General features: G+C 44.3%; 1 protein-coding gene across 1 annotated transcript in view; it reads left to right on the top strand.

Annotated features, from left to right (window-relative positions):
* Positions 1–13,372, top strand: part of CETN2 (centrin 2) — a 43,709-nt gene extending 30,337 nt beyond the window's left edge. Inside the window, exons 4-5 of the mRNA XM_086942210.1 lie at positions 6,782–6,919; positions 7,465–13,372. Coding sequence (XP_086798336.1) covers positions 6,782–6,919; positions 7,465–7,554 — 228 coding nt within the window. The 3' untranslated portion in view covers positions 7,555–13,372. The remainder of the gene's footprint in view (positions 1–6,781; positions 6,920–7,464) is intronic.
* The last annotated feature ends 535 nt before the right edge of the window (positions 13,373–13,907 follow it).

Genomic DNA, 13,907 nt, shown 5'->3' with positions numbered 1-13,907 from the left:
GAGCAGGAAAAAAGTGGCGCAGAGCCTAGCATAGCAATTGAATGGCGGAGCGACCAGAGGAAAAAAAAAAAGAGGATTGCAGCACGGGAGGCGAGGAAGCATTTGAGAGTGCGAGCGTCGGACTGAATGAAGCATAGAAGGCGACTGAGACTGTTAATCACGCATTTCAGGATAAAGTTGTAATAATACGAGGTGACAAGACTGAGAGAGTAATAATCAACCGTGTGTACCTGGTAGACGACCTGGGGCGGTGGTGAAGCACGAGGAACCTTTTCTTTTGTGTTTGCGTAATGACAGCTTGAAGCATAAGCAGCAATCACCTCATCACATGGGGGCACTTCCTGCAACACGGTAATAGGAAATGATCGGGGTTGTAATTTGAAAAGAAGAGTCCGACTGAAAGAGAGCAAATAGAGTACCAGTGCCACCTTGTGGGCTCAAGAGTACCTTTCACCTACATTTCTACATTTGCATGGGAATGTTCTTTAGGAAATAGAGAGAAATACTTAATAACTTAAAAGTGTAGTCACTCGGCGCAACGCAAACTTACTTACCTGTGAATAGAGTTTTAAGCAGCATATTGTGGGAAGCATGCAAAATGTAACGCCACCCCCTATGTTTCTATTGAGTCCAGGGGATGCTGTAATGCAGTGGAAGAAATGGAAAAAAATGTTTATGAACTATGCTGTCGTATGCGGGCCAAATCTGGGGTTGGAAAGAAAAGTGGCTTTGTTAGCTTACTATTTGGGGGCAGAGGGAGAAGAAGTGTTAGAGCATCTCCCAGAGCTAGGCGCACATGAGGCAAGAGGGCTGAATGAATTCGAAATAAGCATAAAAAAACTGGATTTACACTACCTACCGAAAACTAGCACTATTGTGGAAAGATACTACTTTGGTAAAAGAGGACAGAAGGAAGCGGAGTCCATAGAAGACTTTGTGTCTGATTTGCGCACGCTAGCTGCCACATGCAAGTTTGGGGGTGCCAGTGAAGAGAGAATCAGAAACCAGTTTGTGTTAACGTGCAGAACTGAACGAGTGCGTGAGGAGTTGTGGTTAAAAGATGATCCCCCGCTTAGAGAGGTACTTATAGTTGCTAGGCAAGTGGAACACATGATGCAATGTGTAAGTGAAATAAAACAAGATAGTGAAAGCAAAGCCAGCGAGGGTAAGGTCAAGGTGAGTGAAGTAGTAGCAGAAAGTGACAGCGTATTGGAAGTGAAAGAACAGAAGATGGGTGTTGGACAGGCCACATGAAGGGCCGCTCTCCCCCGGCCAGACCAGGCCCGAGCCCGATCACGCAAGTACCACACACCACCATTGCACGTCCTCCGTCCCCTCAGGGACCCCTGCCTTCGAACATATCGACCTCGTGGGCCCGATCCACTGCTGGCCCGCGCGCCCATCCGAGGCGCCATCTTGGACACTCCACCACGAGGCCGCCTGGCCCCCGATCGACCTCAACCCTGGGCCTAGCCAGGTCTCAGACATCCCGGCACCACCATCCACCCAGGAGGTGAGCGGGCTACTTGGCAAGTCAATGGGAGAAAGAGGTGTCGATGGCTCTCCCCCGCCAAGTGCCGCTCGGCCATCGCCTCCCCGGGCGCCGGCTCCACCCCCCTGCTGGGTGTCGGGACTCCCTCATCCCGGACCTCCCGACCTCCAGGTGCGAGGGTCCGGACATCAAAGAACTTCAGCCCTATAACTGGGGCAGCTCCAGAGCAGGAAGGCAGTTGTATCTTGGAGTCGAGAGACGCAAAGAAGAACTCATCCCTGACGGACTACTGGCGCTGCCGTAGCTCTGCCTTGTGCACCTTCGTCTTGCCTGCTGGCGCTGCCGCAACCTTCGTAACCTTCTGATCCTTCATCATCGTCGGGACCTGCTGGCGTGGCCGCGGACCGTTTGTAACCATCATCTCATCGGGACCTGCTGGCTCCGCCGCGGACCGTCGTTTCCTTCGTCCATCTCGGGACCTGCTGGCTCCGCCGCGGCCCGATCATCTAGAACGCCGAGCTCGAGGATTGAGAGCTATTTCTACCTTTTTGGTAACAAGACTGTCCCGCTACCCCTTTTCCCAAACCAGAGACCAGAATCGAGGGGACCCCTGAGTCCAGACCTCCTTGTACCATTCCATCGTACTTAAAGAATTGCTTATAAAGTCTTGTTGAACTTTACCCCTGTGTGGTGTCCGTCTGTGGGGGGGAAGTTACTTGTCTGTACTGTCGCTGGAGACGGCTCTACCCGGAGACCTCTCCCTGTATCCTCGGCCGACCCTCCCGGTCCGTCTAACAATGGGGCACAAAGAGCAGAAAGAGAACAAAGCAGGATAGTCTTTTAAAGGCAATTGCTATAGGTGCGGGAAGCAAGGGTACATTGCAAACAATAAAGATTGCCCTGCCATGAAGTTCACATGTAACAAATGTGATAGGAAGAGCCATTTTAGACAGTACTGCAGGAGTGGTCAAGGCATAAAGAAGCAAACTAGGGACAACACCAACAGAGTGTGTGACGAGATCATTCTTGCAGGTCCAGAGTGGTCAAGTTAGCAGTCCCAAAGACACCATAAAAATTGAAGGGACTGGTTTAGAAGCTATGTTCGACTCATGCTCTAAAATCACGATCATCAATGCAAAAGAATTGAAAGGGTGGCCAAAGGTAGAATCAGGTTGAGTAGAATGGATATGAGACCAGGGGGCTATAGTGGACAACCCATTAGCATGAAGGGCTACTTCTGGGGCACAGTAGATTATAAAGATAGACTTACAGTGTCTAAGGTGTATGTGTCCTCCAAGGGAGACAACATTCTGGGATGGCAAGCCCAAAAGGATTTAGGCATATACCTTAACCCAAACAAAACCCCACACATTTTGGTACAGGAAGTGAAGGGAACTTGGGACAGCATTGAGACAGAATTCAAAGAGGCCTTCAATGGCAAATTGGGCTGTCTGAAGAATTACTCACAAGATAAAACTAAGAGAGCACGCAGTACCGGTGGTACCCAAAGTAAAGAACCTTTCCATATCAATTCAGGAGGCAGTCAGCAACAAACTGAAAAAGTTATGCAACCTTGGGGTCATAGGACCAGTGGAAGCAACAGAATGGCTGGCGCCGATCGTTGCAGCAAGGAAAAAAGATGGATCGGTTCGCCTATGCATCGACCTCAGGGCACTTAACAAGGAGGTCGTGGTTGACAAATACCCGCTGCCAAACCTCACACAAATGATGAGCATGTTGGAAGGAGCGAAAGTGTTCTCAACACTTGATCTGACTTCGGCCTACTTCCAGATCAAACTCCACAAAGATTCGCAGGAACTTACAGCATTCGTGACGCCAATGGGCGCGTACAAGTTCAAGAGGATGCCATTTGGGCTAGTCTCGGCTGCAGCCGTATTCCAAAGGATCATGGGCAGCATTCTAAAAGACATTCCCGGCGTCTTGTGCTACCAAGACGATGTATTAGTGTTTGGCAAGGACAATGAACAACACGACGCAAGGTTGAGACAAGTGTTTACAAGATTTAGAATACAAGGACACACTGTGAAGAGAGAAAAGTGTAAGATCGGCTGTAAAGAATTGGACTTCTTGGGGCACAAGGTAACACCAGCAGGGATCCGCCCAAAGGCTGAACTCCAAGACACCATAACCAACCTAATGCCGCCAAAGAACAAGGACGAAATAAAATCGTTTATGGGAATGCTGGAATTCTACAGCAAATTTGTGCGGAACTTTGCGGGCAGGACATATGCCATACGCCGGTTGCTGACGAAGGATGTAGAATTCGTGTGGTTCGAAGAGTGCCAAAAAGAAATTGAAGATGTGAAGACAGCACTTGCAAGTGCACCTAGCCTCAAAGTATTCGTACCCAGAAGAAAGACAGTTGTAACGACTGACGCAAGCTCGAAAGGGCTTGGAGTAGTACTGACACAAGTTGGGATGCATGGGGAGGAGACCATAGCGTTCGCATCGAGGTCCCTGCGGAAGTCAGAGATAAACTACTCCGTCATCGAGAAGGAGGCATTGGCGGTACACTGGGCCATGAATAAATTCCGGGACTTCATCTGGGGAACAAAATTTGGTTTACGAACGGATCACGAGCCGCTTGTGAAAATCTTCAACAAAAAAGGCCTCGGCAATCTCGAGCAGAATCAGGCGTTGGGTCGTAATGTGGAAATTCTAATATTCCATGTGCTGCTTGTTTGTATGTACGCACTCACCTGTCCTGTTTTCAGATTTTCTACATGTCTTTGACATTTTGCAGCTTATTGTGCTTTCTTTTCATCTGCTGTTCTGCTCTTAAAACAGTTGGATTGTAGTGTCACTCTATAAGTGTGATAAAATAAAAAAGAATTCCTTTCCCACACTTTATCTAGTAGTGTTTGCATTTAGTTTGGTCCTCCTCACCCTTTATCTGTTTATATTGCTGACATGAGTCCTTTGTACTGTTTAAACTGTTCTGTATTTGGTATTCACCACTGTTTTAATCTTCCCTGGAATATTGCGGCAATTTAGACGCTTGAGCGAATTTTTATTTTTTTTATTTTTATTTTTTTAAATCTGCACTCGTGTTCACACTAATTTTTGGGTTGTGCAATCCATGTCAGTTATCTTGCACAAAGTGTTGCTAACTCTGGCATTGGGCAGTGGATGTGAAAACCTTTAGCACTCAAGATTCTTGCTCTAAATGTCTGCCTCTCATGTAGTGTCAAGAGCATTAGTGTCCTCCTCCACCCTACTCTCAGAGTTGATTACACTATTACCTTCGCTTATTCCTGGTTTATTTTTTCATAATGCCACACAACTGTAGAACACTATGACACAAATAATATGCTGTCTACAACACGAAGAAAAGCCATTAACAAACTGTGTCATGTTGTAGGAAGTGGCGTAACTCACTAATCTGTGAAACAGTGGCTTTCCCGTGCATACATTAAGATTAGTGCCAATGGAGGAGGATTGCATACTCTGCATTTAAATTGCTCCAGGAAAACTATGAAAATGATATGTATTAGAGAATGAAATGTTAGGGCAGATATGCCAGTGTTAGACAAACTTTAGGTGAGTTATATTCGTAAAATCTATGTCTCCTGTGGTGTGTTCCACTTTTTTTCTTCTTTCCTATTTTTTTACTTTTTGAATAGAAGATAAAATAGCAATAATTAGCTAGATGTGGTAATATATAGGCTATTGATAAAACATAATTTTCTTTTACTATGGAAAAAATGAATTGCATTTACTGTTTGTGTGTTTTTATTCAACATTTAATGTTGATTAAATTAAATCTCAGAATGAAAACAGATCAAGAACAGGTCCAGAAATGACCGAAACTAAAATCACAGTTAGTTCCCTTTTAGATCTTTACAATCAGTCCATCATAAAGAGGAGGAACCCTGTAATACCTGCATCTAAAAACTTCACAATTCAACCAGTCCTTGTTAAATCTATGTCACTTGAAGGATATTTTAGAGCTTCCAAGGAGCAGTGAATGCCACCAAGGGCAAAGGTGAGGGTAGGGAGGGGGTTGGGCACCAGTAGAGACGGCTGTATTGCTTCGGGCAGTATTTGAGATAGGCTGGGCTCGTAGACTCTCAGACTTCTTAAAGATGATCGAAGTATTCAAAAAGTAAGGGCCCAGGTTGGTGAGAAACCTGTGGCTCCCGGCTACTGACAAGAACGGCGATCAGCTAAATAATTTGGAGGCATATTTAGCATGTATTTATTAACTGTATAAAACAACCTGTTTCAATTTAAATTCCTCACTCTAAAATTTGAAACCTCTCTGATCTTTTCTAATTATTAATTTCAAACTTACAAGGAAGGAAGGAAAAACTAAGCCTTAGACTCTCGAACTGTAGCTTTAATGTGGATTCCTTCTTATAGATTGTTAACAGCAAAGGGTCCTATGTTCATTCCTGACACAGAAAAAAACCTGTAAAGTGTTTTCAGGCGCGAAATGCGGCGAATAGCAAGAAAACGGTGGCCTTCATTGAAACCATTCTCACTGTAAATGAACTTCTAATCCAATCTGTAGCTTGTACTGTGTACACCAGTGATGTGCAGCTTTGATGAAGGCTTAACAAAAGCCTGTAAAAAAATTGCTTTCAGGCAACGCTTGTGCTCTAGTGGACAGCATTTCTACAATCTTGTTTACTTGGCTTATCAAAATAAATCCTAAACGCCTTGGTTTTTCCATTTATTCTAATTGTCTTCTATATTTATTTTGTATTTTTTGTACCTTTTTTAATCCTATGTAGTGTATTTTGGTGAGAAAAGAACTATATTAGCTGAATAATTATATTTTAATGTAGGGTCTTTGGTGTGAGATTGATTGAATTGCCCATGGATACTACTTGGGATCTTGAACCTCGGCTGGGCATGTTCCTCTGTTTCCATGCAGACTTTGTTCTCTGCTGTCTCAAAGCACTTTCGATCGTAAGCTTTCAGAGGGATTAGAGGCTTGGTTGACTTGGTCTATATATTACCGAGACACACCAGATAAGCTCTTGATTGTTCATTGATCGCAAATATTATGGACGCTCAAGAATCTCAAATCGGACAGCAACACCCTCGACCTCTGTGTGCGATGTGTCCTGTCTTGATGCAGTCAGTATGCGGCCCCTGGTGAATGTCCTCCATGTTATCTCCTTTCTCCAGTGCCTTATGTACAACTTCTCTGGTGCATCATCCTCTGCACCCTGTCATGTGTGTACCTTACCTGTTCATGCCATACCTCTGCCCCTCACACTCACCTCTGCATCTTGCCTGATTGTCTTGTCTGTTTTCCAGGCAGAAAAGGATTCCAAGGAGGAGATTCTCAAAGCCTTCAGGTTATTTGACGACGACGACACTGGCAAAATTTCCTTCAAAAACTTAAAGCGTGTGGCCAAAGAGCTTGGGGAAAACCTGACAGATGAGGAGCTGCAGGTGGGTAACCTGACATGTTTCCACATGTGCATGATGAGATAAAAAATGTTTATGGGTACATTAATATGTACCCTGAAACTATCATGCCAGAAAAATACATAAACATGGTTTGTAGATAAAATGTGATTGTCTTGACATCTGTTTGCAATGTTGCTACCACTTGTGTGGTGTCAAAGCTGCCTTGTCCAGAAACAGCAGACCAGGGCGTGTGTGTAAGGACAGGAAGGGAGATGGATTGTGCTCTATATATAGGTTGTGTTGACTAGAGATACAGTACTGTCACTATTTTGTTCTTGACACCACTTAATGCAGCAGGAGAAGAGGCGTTGGGACGAGCAGTTGCCTAGGACAAGAATCCCAGTTGCTTCATCTGCTTCTTTCTCTCCTTTCAATCTTTGCTTCTCCTTCCTTTATGCATTCAATTCTACTGATTGTTTTAATTGCCGAAGTACTTTAGCATGATTTAGGCGCCTGCATTGTGACCTGTTCTCTTTCAGTCCCAGTTACCTTACTCATCTTTTGCCTGTTCCTCTGGTGTCTCGCAGGAGATGATCGATGAGGCTGACCGCGATGGAGATGGCGAGGTGAACGAGCAGGAGTTCTTGCGCATCATGAAGAAGACCAGCCTGTACTGAGCGCCTCGCTCTTCATAGGGGGCGCATTAGGTGAATGAAGGGCCAGCAGTGTGGCAACTTCAAAGCCCTTCTTTGGAGTAAGAGATGTATGTGACAGAATATAGTTTTCTACGAAATGCCAAAGTCCTTTAGCAAATGTATCTGTTTCCGCTCTAGACGACCTTCTTAAGTCAGCCGTCTGCTCGTCGGATTGCTGCAGTGATTCATGTTCCTAGAAGGATTCTGTGATAGCCGTGAATGTTGCCTGTGTGCTGTGCCTCTCCTTGTGTGAAACAGTGGTACCTGTGGTGTCTGTGACCTCAGAGCCAAGCTCATTACAGCATGGGACAGACCACTTGTCCACGTGTGAAGGTCTGTTGTAGGCGGAGAGCCCAGAACCTGGACCCCTCAATGTAAATCCAGAAAGGGGTTAATATGAAAACAAATGTGTTGCATCTGTTTCATTTACTGTAAGTTGGTACATTTATAGTTAATAAACCCCTGGTGAACCCCTATCACAACACTTCTGTCAGCCTTATAGTGAGGAGTAGGATCCCAGGAGATGAATATAGCCCTATGGAGTTAAACATATATTCCTGGTGCATGAGAAAGAACTTAGCAAACTGGATTTTGTTTACCTCCCCCTTATCGCTGAGTGAGGTCTAGGTATTTTCAGTGTGATCAGTGGCCACATTTCATTGATCACTTTGACAGCAGGTGTACTTGCACCTGATGCTGTACTATATGCTACTGATGCTCAGAAGCCAATGGCGCTGCACGGAGAAAGTAGATCCCACACTCGTCCATCCATAAGACATGTAGAAACAGCCTTAAATATCTCTTCCTCTGTGAATTTTGGCGTTCACGAGCCCCCTGTTAGAAGGTGCAAACAAAACCAAGCGGGAGAAGCATTGGTCCCGGATGCCATATTCGCAGCTCACTGATATGTGAACTGTAATTGAGAGTGAAATGTCCTTTTAGCAAAGAGGCCAGTAAGGCACTGTGTAACTTTCAAGCCAGCCAGAGATACATAAATGCCTCTTCAGTAAATAAGGGGGAATTCCAGAACATCTGTCTCTGTGATGTTTTCGCTATTTGTAATTCCCATTGGCAGCACCTCACTACTTCTGATTTCCTTCAAACATTTGGGTATCAGAGACCAAAGAGTTGGTTCCTTCATTCATTTCAAAGAGAAGCTTTCAGTGCTGTCGCCCTTGATCTAGCCAGTGTTGTGTGGCTATAGCAGTACAATAGTAAAAGAGACTTTTAAGATGATAAACCTTCAGCTGGTGGGTGTATCTCATAATCAGGGAGGTTTTCATGCTACCCGTTTACATGACATTTGCATTACAAGTAGTCAGTCAAATTATCTGTCTTTGTCCTGTGTATTTTTACATCTTTTCACAACTTCAGGTCAGTTCCAGGACTTTGACATGTAAAACCTTGACCTCACATGAAACAACTTGTCTATAAAAAGGTGGAGCGTCCGTGTTCTCCTCTCTGAAAGCACCCGGAGATGCCTTAAGAACAGCCTGCCGATCTTCTGTTGGTCGTCTACCTTCTCTGAAGTTTACAATAATTGATAAATGTCTGTCTCTGTTGCCAGCCTAGTACTTCCTCGGTAGAGATGTAGTCGGCACAAAGAAGGCATGTTCATTTCAGGGTATCAATAGTGTGCATCTGAAGCTGTTGTCCTGATCATGTGCAGTGCCGCTGCTTGAAATGATGTTTAATCCGAGCCCAACACCAGATGGCGATCTATGCACAAAGTGTGAATTCTGTAGCTCATATACCTCGAACATGATGCTGTCCTGCTGCTTCTGATCCCTCCGCAAGGGCACAATGTGGCCAATCTTATAGGATTTCAATACTTGGGTGACTTGAGTCAAAGCATCATCTTCAACCTTAGGACAGTTCACTAGGTCGAGCTACCTCCATAAAATGCAGGAAGAACATCTTAAGGAAAGTACTGTTCCAGAGAATGAGTAAAACACAGCATGTGAGAGGACCGTCTGCAGGAAAGCTGTCCTCGTCCATGTAAGATTGTTCAGTCAGCAGATATTGTTCTTGTTACAGAGGACAACTTAAAATGCTATATGTTCCGTTGTAGGAGTCCGTGCAGAATACTCCTTCAACCTGGAGGTGTGACATGACTTGCTGATGATGTCTTTACAGAAACCTCCTGAGCGACCATCATTTAAAATCTCCTGGAGACTGGATAAAACGAGCTACCTTGTTACTGTGTTTATTTTGTTGCTGATTTTGATATACAAAAAACTGAAATAACGAGTTCAGGTCAACATATAGTCTGATCCTTGTTCTGGGGCTACACATCAAGGGTGCTAGCCTATCACTAAATCCTGAAATGCAGACAATTGACACTATCGCTGAATTTACTGCTTGCTACTGCTGGTGTACAGCTCTCCTCCTAATCAGTGATCTGATCGCAGATAGGCTGCTGGCAACACTGGATTTCTCACTCCATCTGGGGAAGGTTCTTAACTTCCAGCGAATCGTGATTATACCATGCACCAACCCCCTGGTCATGTCAGTCTTGCACCTGAACGCCACTGTGCAGTGTGTGCATGGTGAGGAGTGTGGAGGCATTGGCCAAAAGACTTCTAGAGCATGACATTGCCCTCTCCTTCTCCTCTTGGTGGTGTGTACCGCATATGGGCATCAAGTCTAGCTATTGTTTGGTCAACCGTGTCTGCAGCGCCCCATTTTCTCTCATTGTCGTGCATGCATGAACCAGTTTCTTTTTTGTTCATCTCTTGAAACACCTTCCAAGCCTGTTCGTGAGAAGTAGATGTTGGGGCACAGATCATAGAGTGTTCCTAACACCAGAAGGTGTTGATAGCTGATGTGGCTGTAGGTTGCCTGGGTTTACAGGTGTTAGTTGGCATCTGTTAGGTGCGACTGAGGTTGCTGTTTATTGCCTTCTTGTCATCTTCAGTTGGCGGTACTTCAGTATCTTGCATTTTTTTATGGTTTAGTTGGGGTCAAATTCAGACACATACAACCTATGAAGGAGGAAGAAAATGTATAAGAACCAAGCGTAGTCTCCATGAAGAAATAAATCGGCAGAGATTCTCGGATGCCCATGTCACCAAAATCTGTTGCCTCGCTGTATCTCGTAATGGACTTAGGACTCTCCAGGAGCATCATCCAAGGCTTAAAGCCTCTCTAATTCCAGGTCTCTTCCTACTTCCAAGCTTCCAGTAATATTGATGGAATAAAAGATTTGAGAGGAAAAGTGTCCCTTCCGAAGTACTAGTGCAGGATAGACCCCCGAAGGTGTTTGCCGTGACTTCCCTGATCTTTGAAGGTTTGCACGTTGTTTTCAAGCGCTTCTGGTGGCATTCATGAAGTTTCCAAGGTTCTTATCTTTTGGACATTGTGGATCAAGGGTGGAAGTGGCACTGAAGAGGTGTTGCTTGGGCTCTTTGCAGATTACCAGCAAGCAGTCGAGAGATTCTTCATAAGTTCTCCCTTGAAGCCAGCTTTACCCGCTTGTCTGGTATCCTAAAAGCTGTGTTTGTGATCACCTTGTCCTAAACATTGGCGCTGTCTTACTCCAGTACTTTGAGGGGTTTTCTTTTCACCAAGCTAGTTTTCCTTTCTTTTGCTGTGTACATTCACTTCCCTGCCTCTTTTCTTTAGACTGGTGAACTGGGATGGCGTGGTCCTCCAAAAACATGTTTCCCCCCTGCTGCTCACCTGTAATTTTCACGCGGTCTTCTTGAGTGTTTCAGAGCGGCGTGATGTCACCAGCTCCAATCGTTTGACTTGAAACAGTTAGTGGATGGTTTGTGATGTGCTCACTGGTAGAGCACCTTTTCTGAAACTGTTCCGTAAGCCATCATTACTTTGAAATATTTTTTGTTGTGAATTCTAAAACACTTGTGAATCAGTTTTGCAGACCAAAACAAATCGTGAGGCTCTGCCCATGTCACTGTCTGAAGTTTCATCTCTTGATTTTTCCCGGATTCCAGGGGCACCTGTCAACTTCTTTCTTTGATGTTTCTTTCGTGCACAGCTTCTTAAAGAGTTAAAATAATGCTCTCTCCATTATGCTTTGCTGCCGTCTCAGCAAGAGGTACGCCAAAGGCAGAGGTCCTCAGAGCTCCCATGCTTAGTTCTGTGGTTTGGAAGTAACTCTTTGTGAGGGTTTTTTTTTCTGGAAAAATTAATTGGTTCGATCAAGACTCTTGAAATACTACTTTCTTAAGACCACTCATGTTCCCAGTCAGGATATTCTTATTTTTCATATTAATTAGATAATTGCTCTACATTCTCTTTTACCAATTCCTTCTTTTTTGTCAGATAATGTTTTGCAGATATGTGTTGGTCCGAGACTTCACTGACGGGGCACTCTTTGTAGCGTTTAGTTCCATTGTTACGGGTTAAGACCAAAGGACAGGCATGTTCTGTGAATTGTCTTCATTGAGCTATTGTGACGGGGTTCCCGAACACTAGGTTCTTGCCTCGTCATCCCATATCTTCAGTACTGCTCAGTTCTCTTTCCAAAGTCCCTGCCTCTATTCAAGATCCCATGTTGGAGCAGGAAGTACCAATGGCCTATAGTAATGGCTCCCCTGAAAGAGTGACACATGACCCTCCCACCCTCCTGTTACACATGAGCTGAGTTCATCTCTGGCCACCTCAGGCTAATGAAAGATAGAAGCGTGGCCTGGCAGCTCCCCACTCTCTTCTCACACAAGTTCAAAGAATGTTTTAAAGACCTGCTACTAGGGGCTTCAGGCTGGGGGCTGTGCACGGTTCTTCCAGTACTTCTGCAGTAGAGAACCATTCTTACTGAAAATTGAATTTTTCTCAAACTTTGATTGTTCTGCTGGAGACCACTATTTGTCTGAGTGTGTCAGTGAAGCTTGAACTGCTGCCCGTGCTGTACCTGTTCTGCCTGAGACGGAAGCTTGCACAACTGCTGCCTGTACTGTACCTGTTCTACCAGTGACTGAAGCTTGCATCGCTGCTGCCTGCGCCGGACCTGTTCTGCCTGTGAATGAAGCTTGCATCACTGCTGCCTGTACTTGTTTTCTTTGAGTGAAACTTGCACAACCCGCTCTCTATTGTGTGTATCTGTGAGTTCAAGTATAGTTTACTATTGTTGCTGTTGTTCTTTGTCTCTGAAGCGTACATGCTGGTCTTGTTTAGTGTGAGTGAAGCTTGTGCTTCAGCTGTGTGAATAGCAGGGGTTCTCTCCTGCTACCTGTTCTGTATGACTGTGTGAGAGACTCTTGCAATGGTGCCTCTCTAATATACGCCTCACATTGACCTTTTGAGGGGGTTTGCATGCTTGTGTGTGCTTCTGTTTCATGCTGTGCTTTCGCATTTCAACATGAATCATGAACTTGTGTTCTGTATCCTCTTATATTTTAAGATATTATTGCGTCTTCTGTTGTCATACCTCAGAGTTTACAAGTTAGAAAGGAAAGGCAAGACGAATATTTTAATTATCTAATGATATTTTCAGTATTACTTGTAATATGTATGAATTATTTATTTATGTTGCTGTCTCTTATGCAGACCGAGTGTTTACCTGTTTCATGAGTCATTTTGATAACAAAGTTGCCTCATAAATGACTGACCTTTATTCAACCCTACTGGCCTTTCTGGGTCAGGTCCAGGCAAGGAATTCTTCATTTCAACATGGCCAACTTTGCCTCCGTGGAAAGATACTCTTCTTCCATGAGCTTATGCATGTTTTGATGTTGTTTTTTTGTAAAATTTTCTATATCTTTTGTATTGGTCTTTTGTGTCAAGTATCAGTATTTTAAAGTTCTGACATTGATGATAAATATCATCTGAAATTGAATCTGAATTTCCGAGTCATGATTAAGTAAGTTAAGAGCCCCAAAGTGGCTTCATTACTATTCACAGGGGCCAGGGGAGACTTATGGGAGAACAATTGTTTTTCTCTTTGCGTAAAGACAAGAATCATTCTCGTTCCAAGAACTTCATATGCAGCCTTTATCATTTCATTATTCAAAGGTACAGCATTAACAAGCATTTACGATGGAATGGTCTCGGCATTATTAAAGGTAGAGCTATTGGCATTGCTCATGACTTTTTTCTTTTTTTTAATCATAAATAAATGGCATTGTCATTTACATTGCCAATACTTAATCGCTCGCCCGCAAGCACAGCCAGGGGGCAGGGGAGCAAGCACATAACAGATGCTGAATCCGCAGCTATTCAGTGGAAGAGCTCAACATACAACAAGCAGGGAAACAGAGGCACGAAAACGGCAGGCACAATCACCGGATCACAATTTGGCTCAGGAACCAAAACTCAAAATAAAAACAGACAAGTCTCTAAGACGGATTAGATTGAATTTGACATATGCCATG

This window comes from Lissotriton vulgaris, chromosome 10 (assembly GCF_964263255.1).
Source record: "Lissotriton vulgaris chromosome 10, aLisVul1.2, whole genome shotgun sequence".
Lineage (NCBI taxonomy): Eukaryota > Metazoa > Chordata > Amphibia > Caudata > Salamandridae > Lissotriton > Lissotriton vulgaris.
The sequence above is the reverse complement of the archived record's forward strand: the minus strand, read 5'-3'. Positions and strand labels throughout refer to the sequence as shown.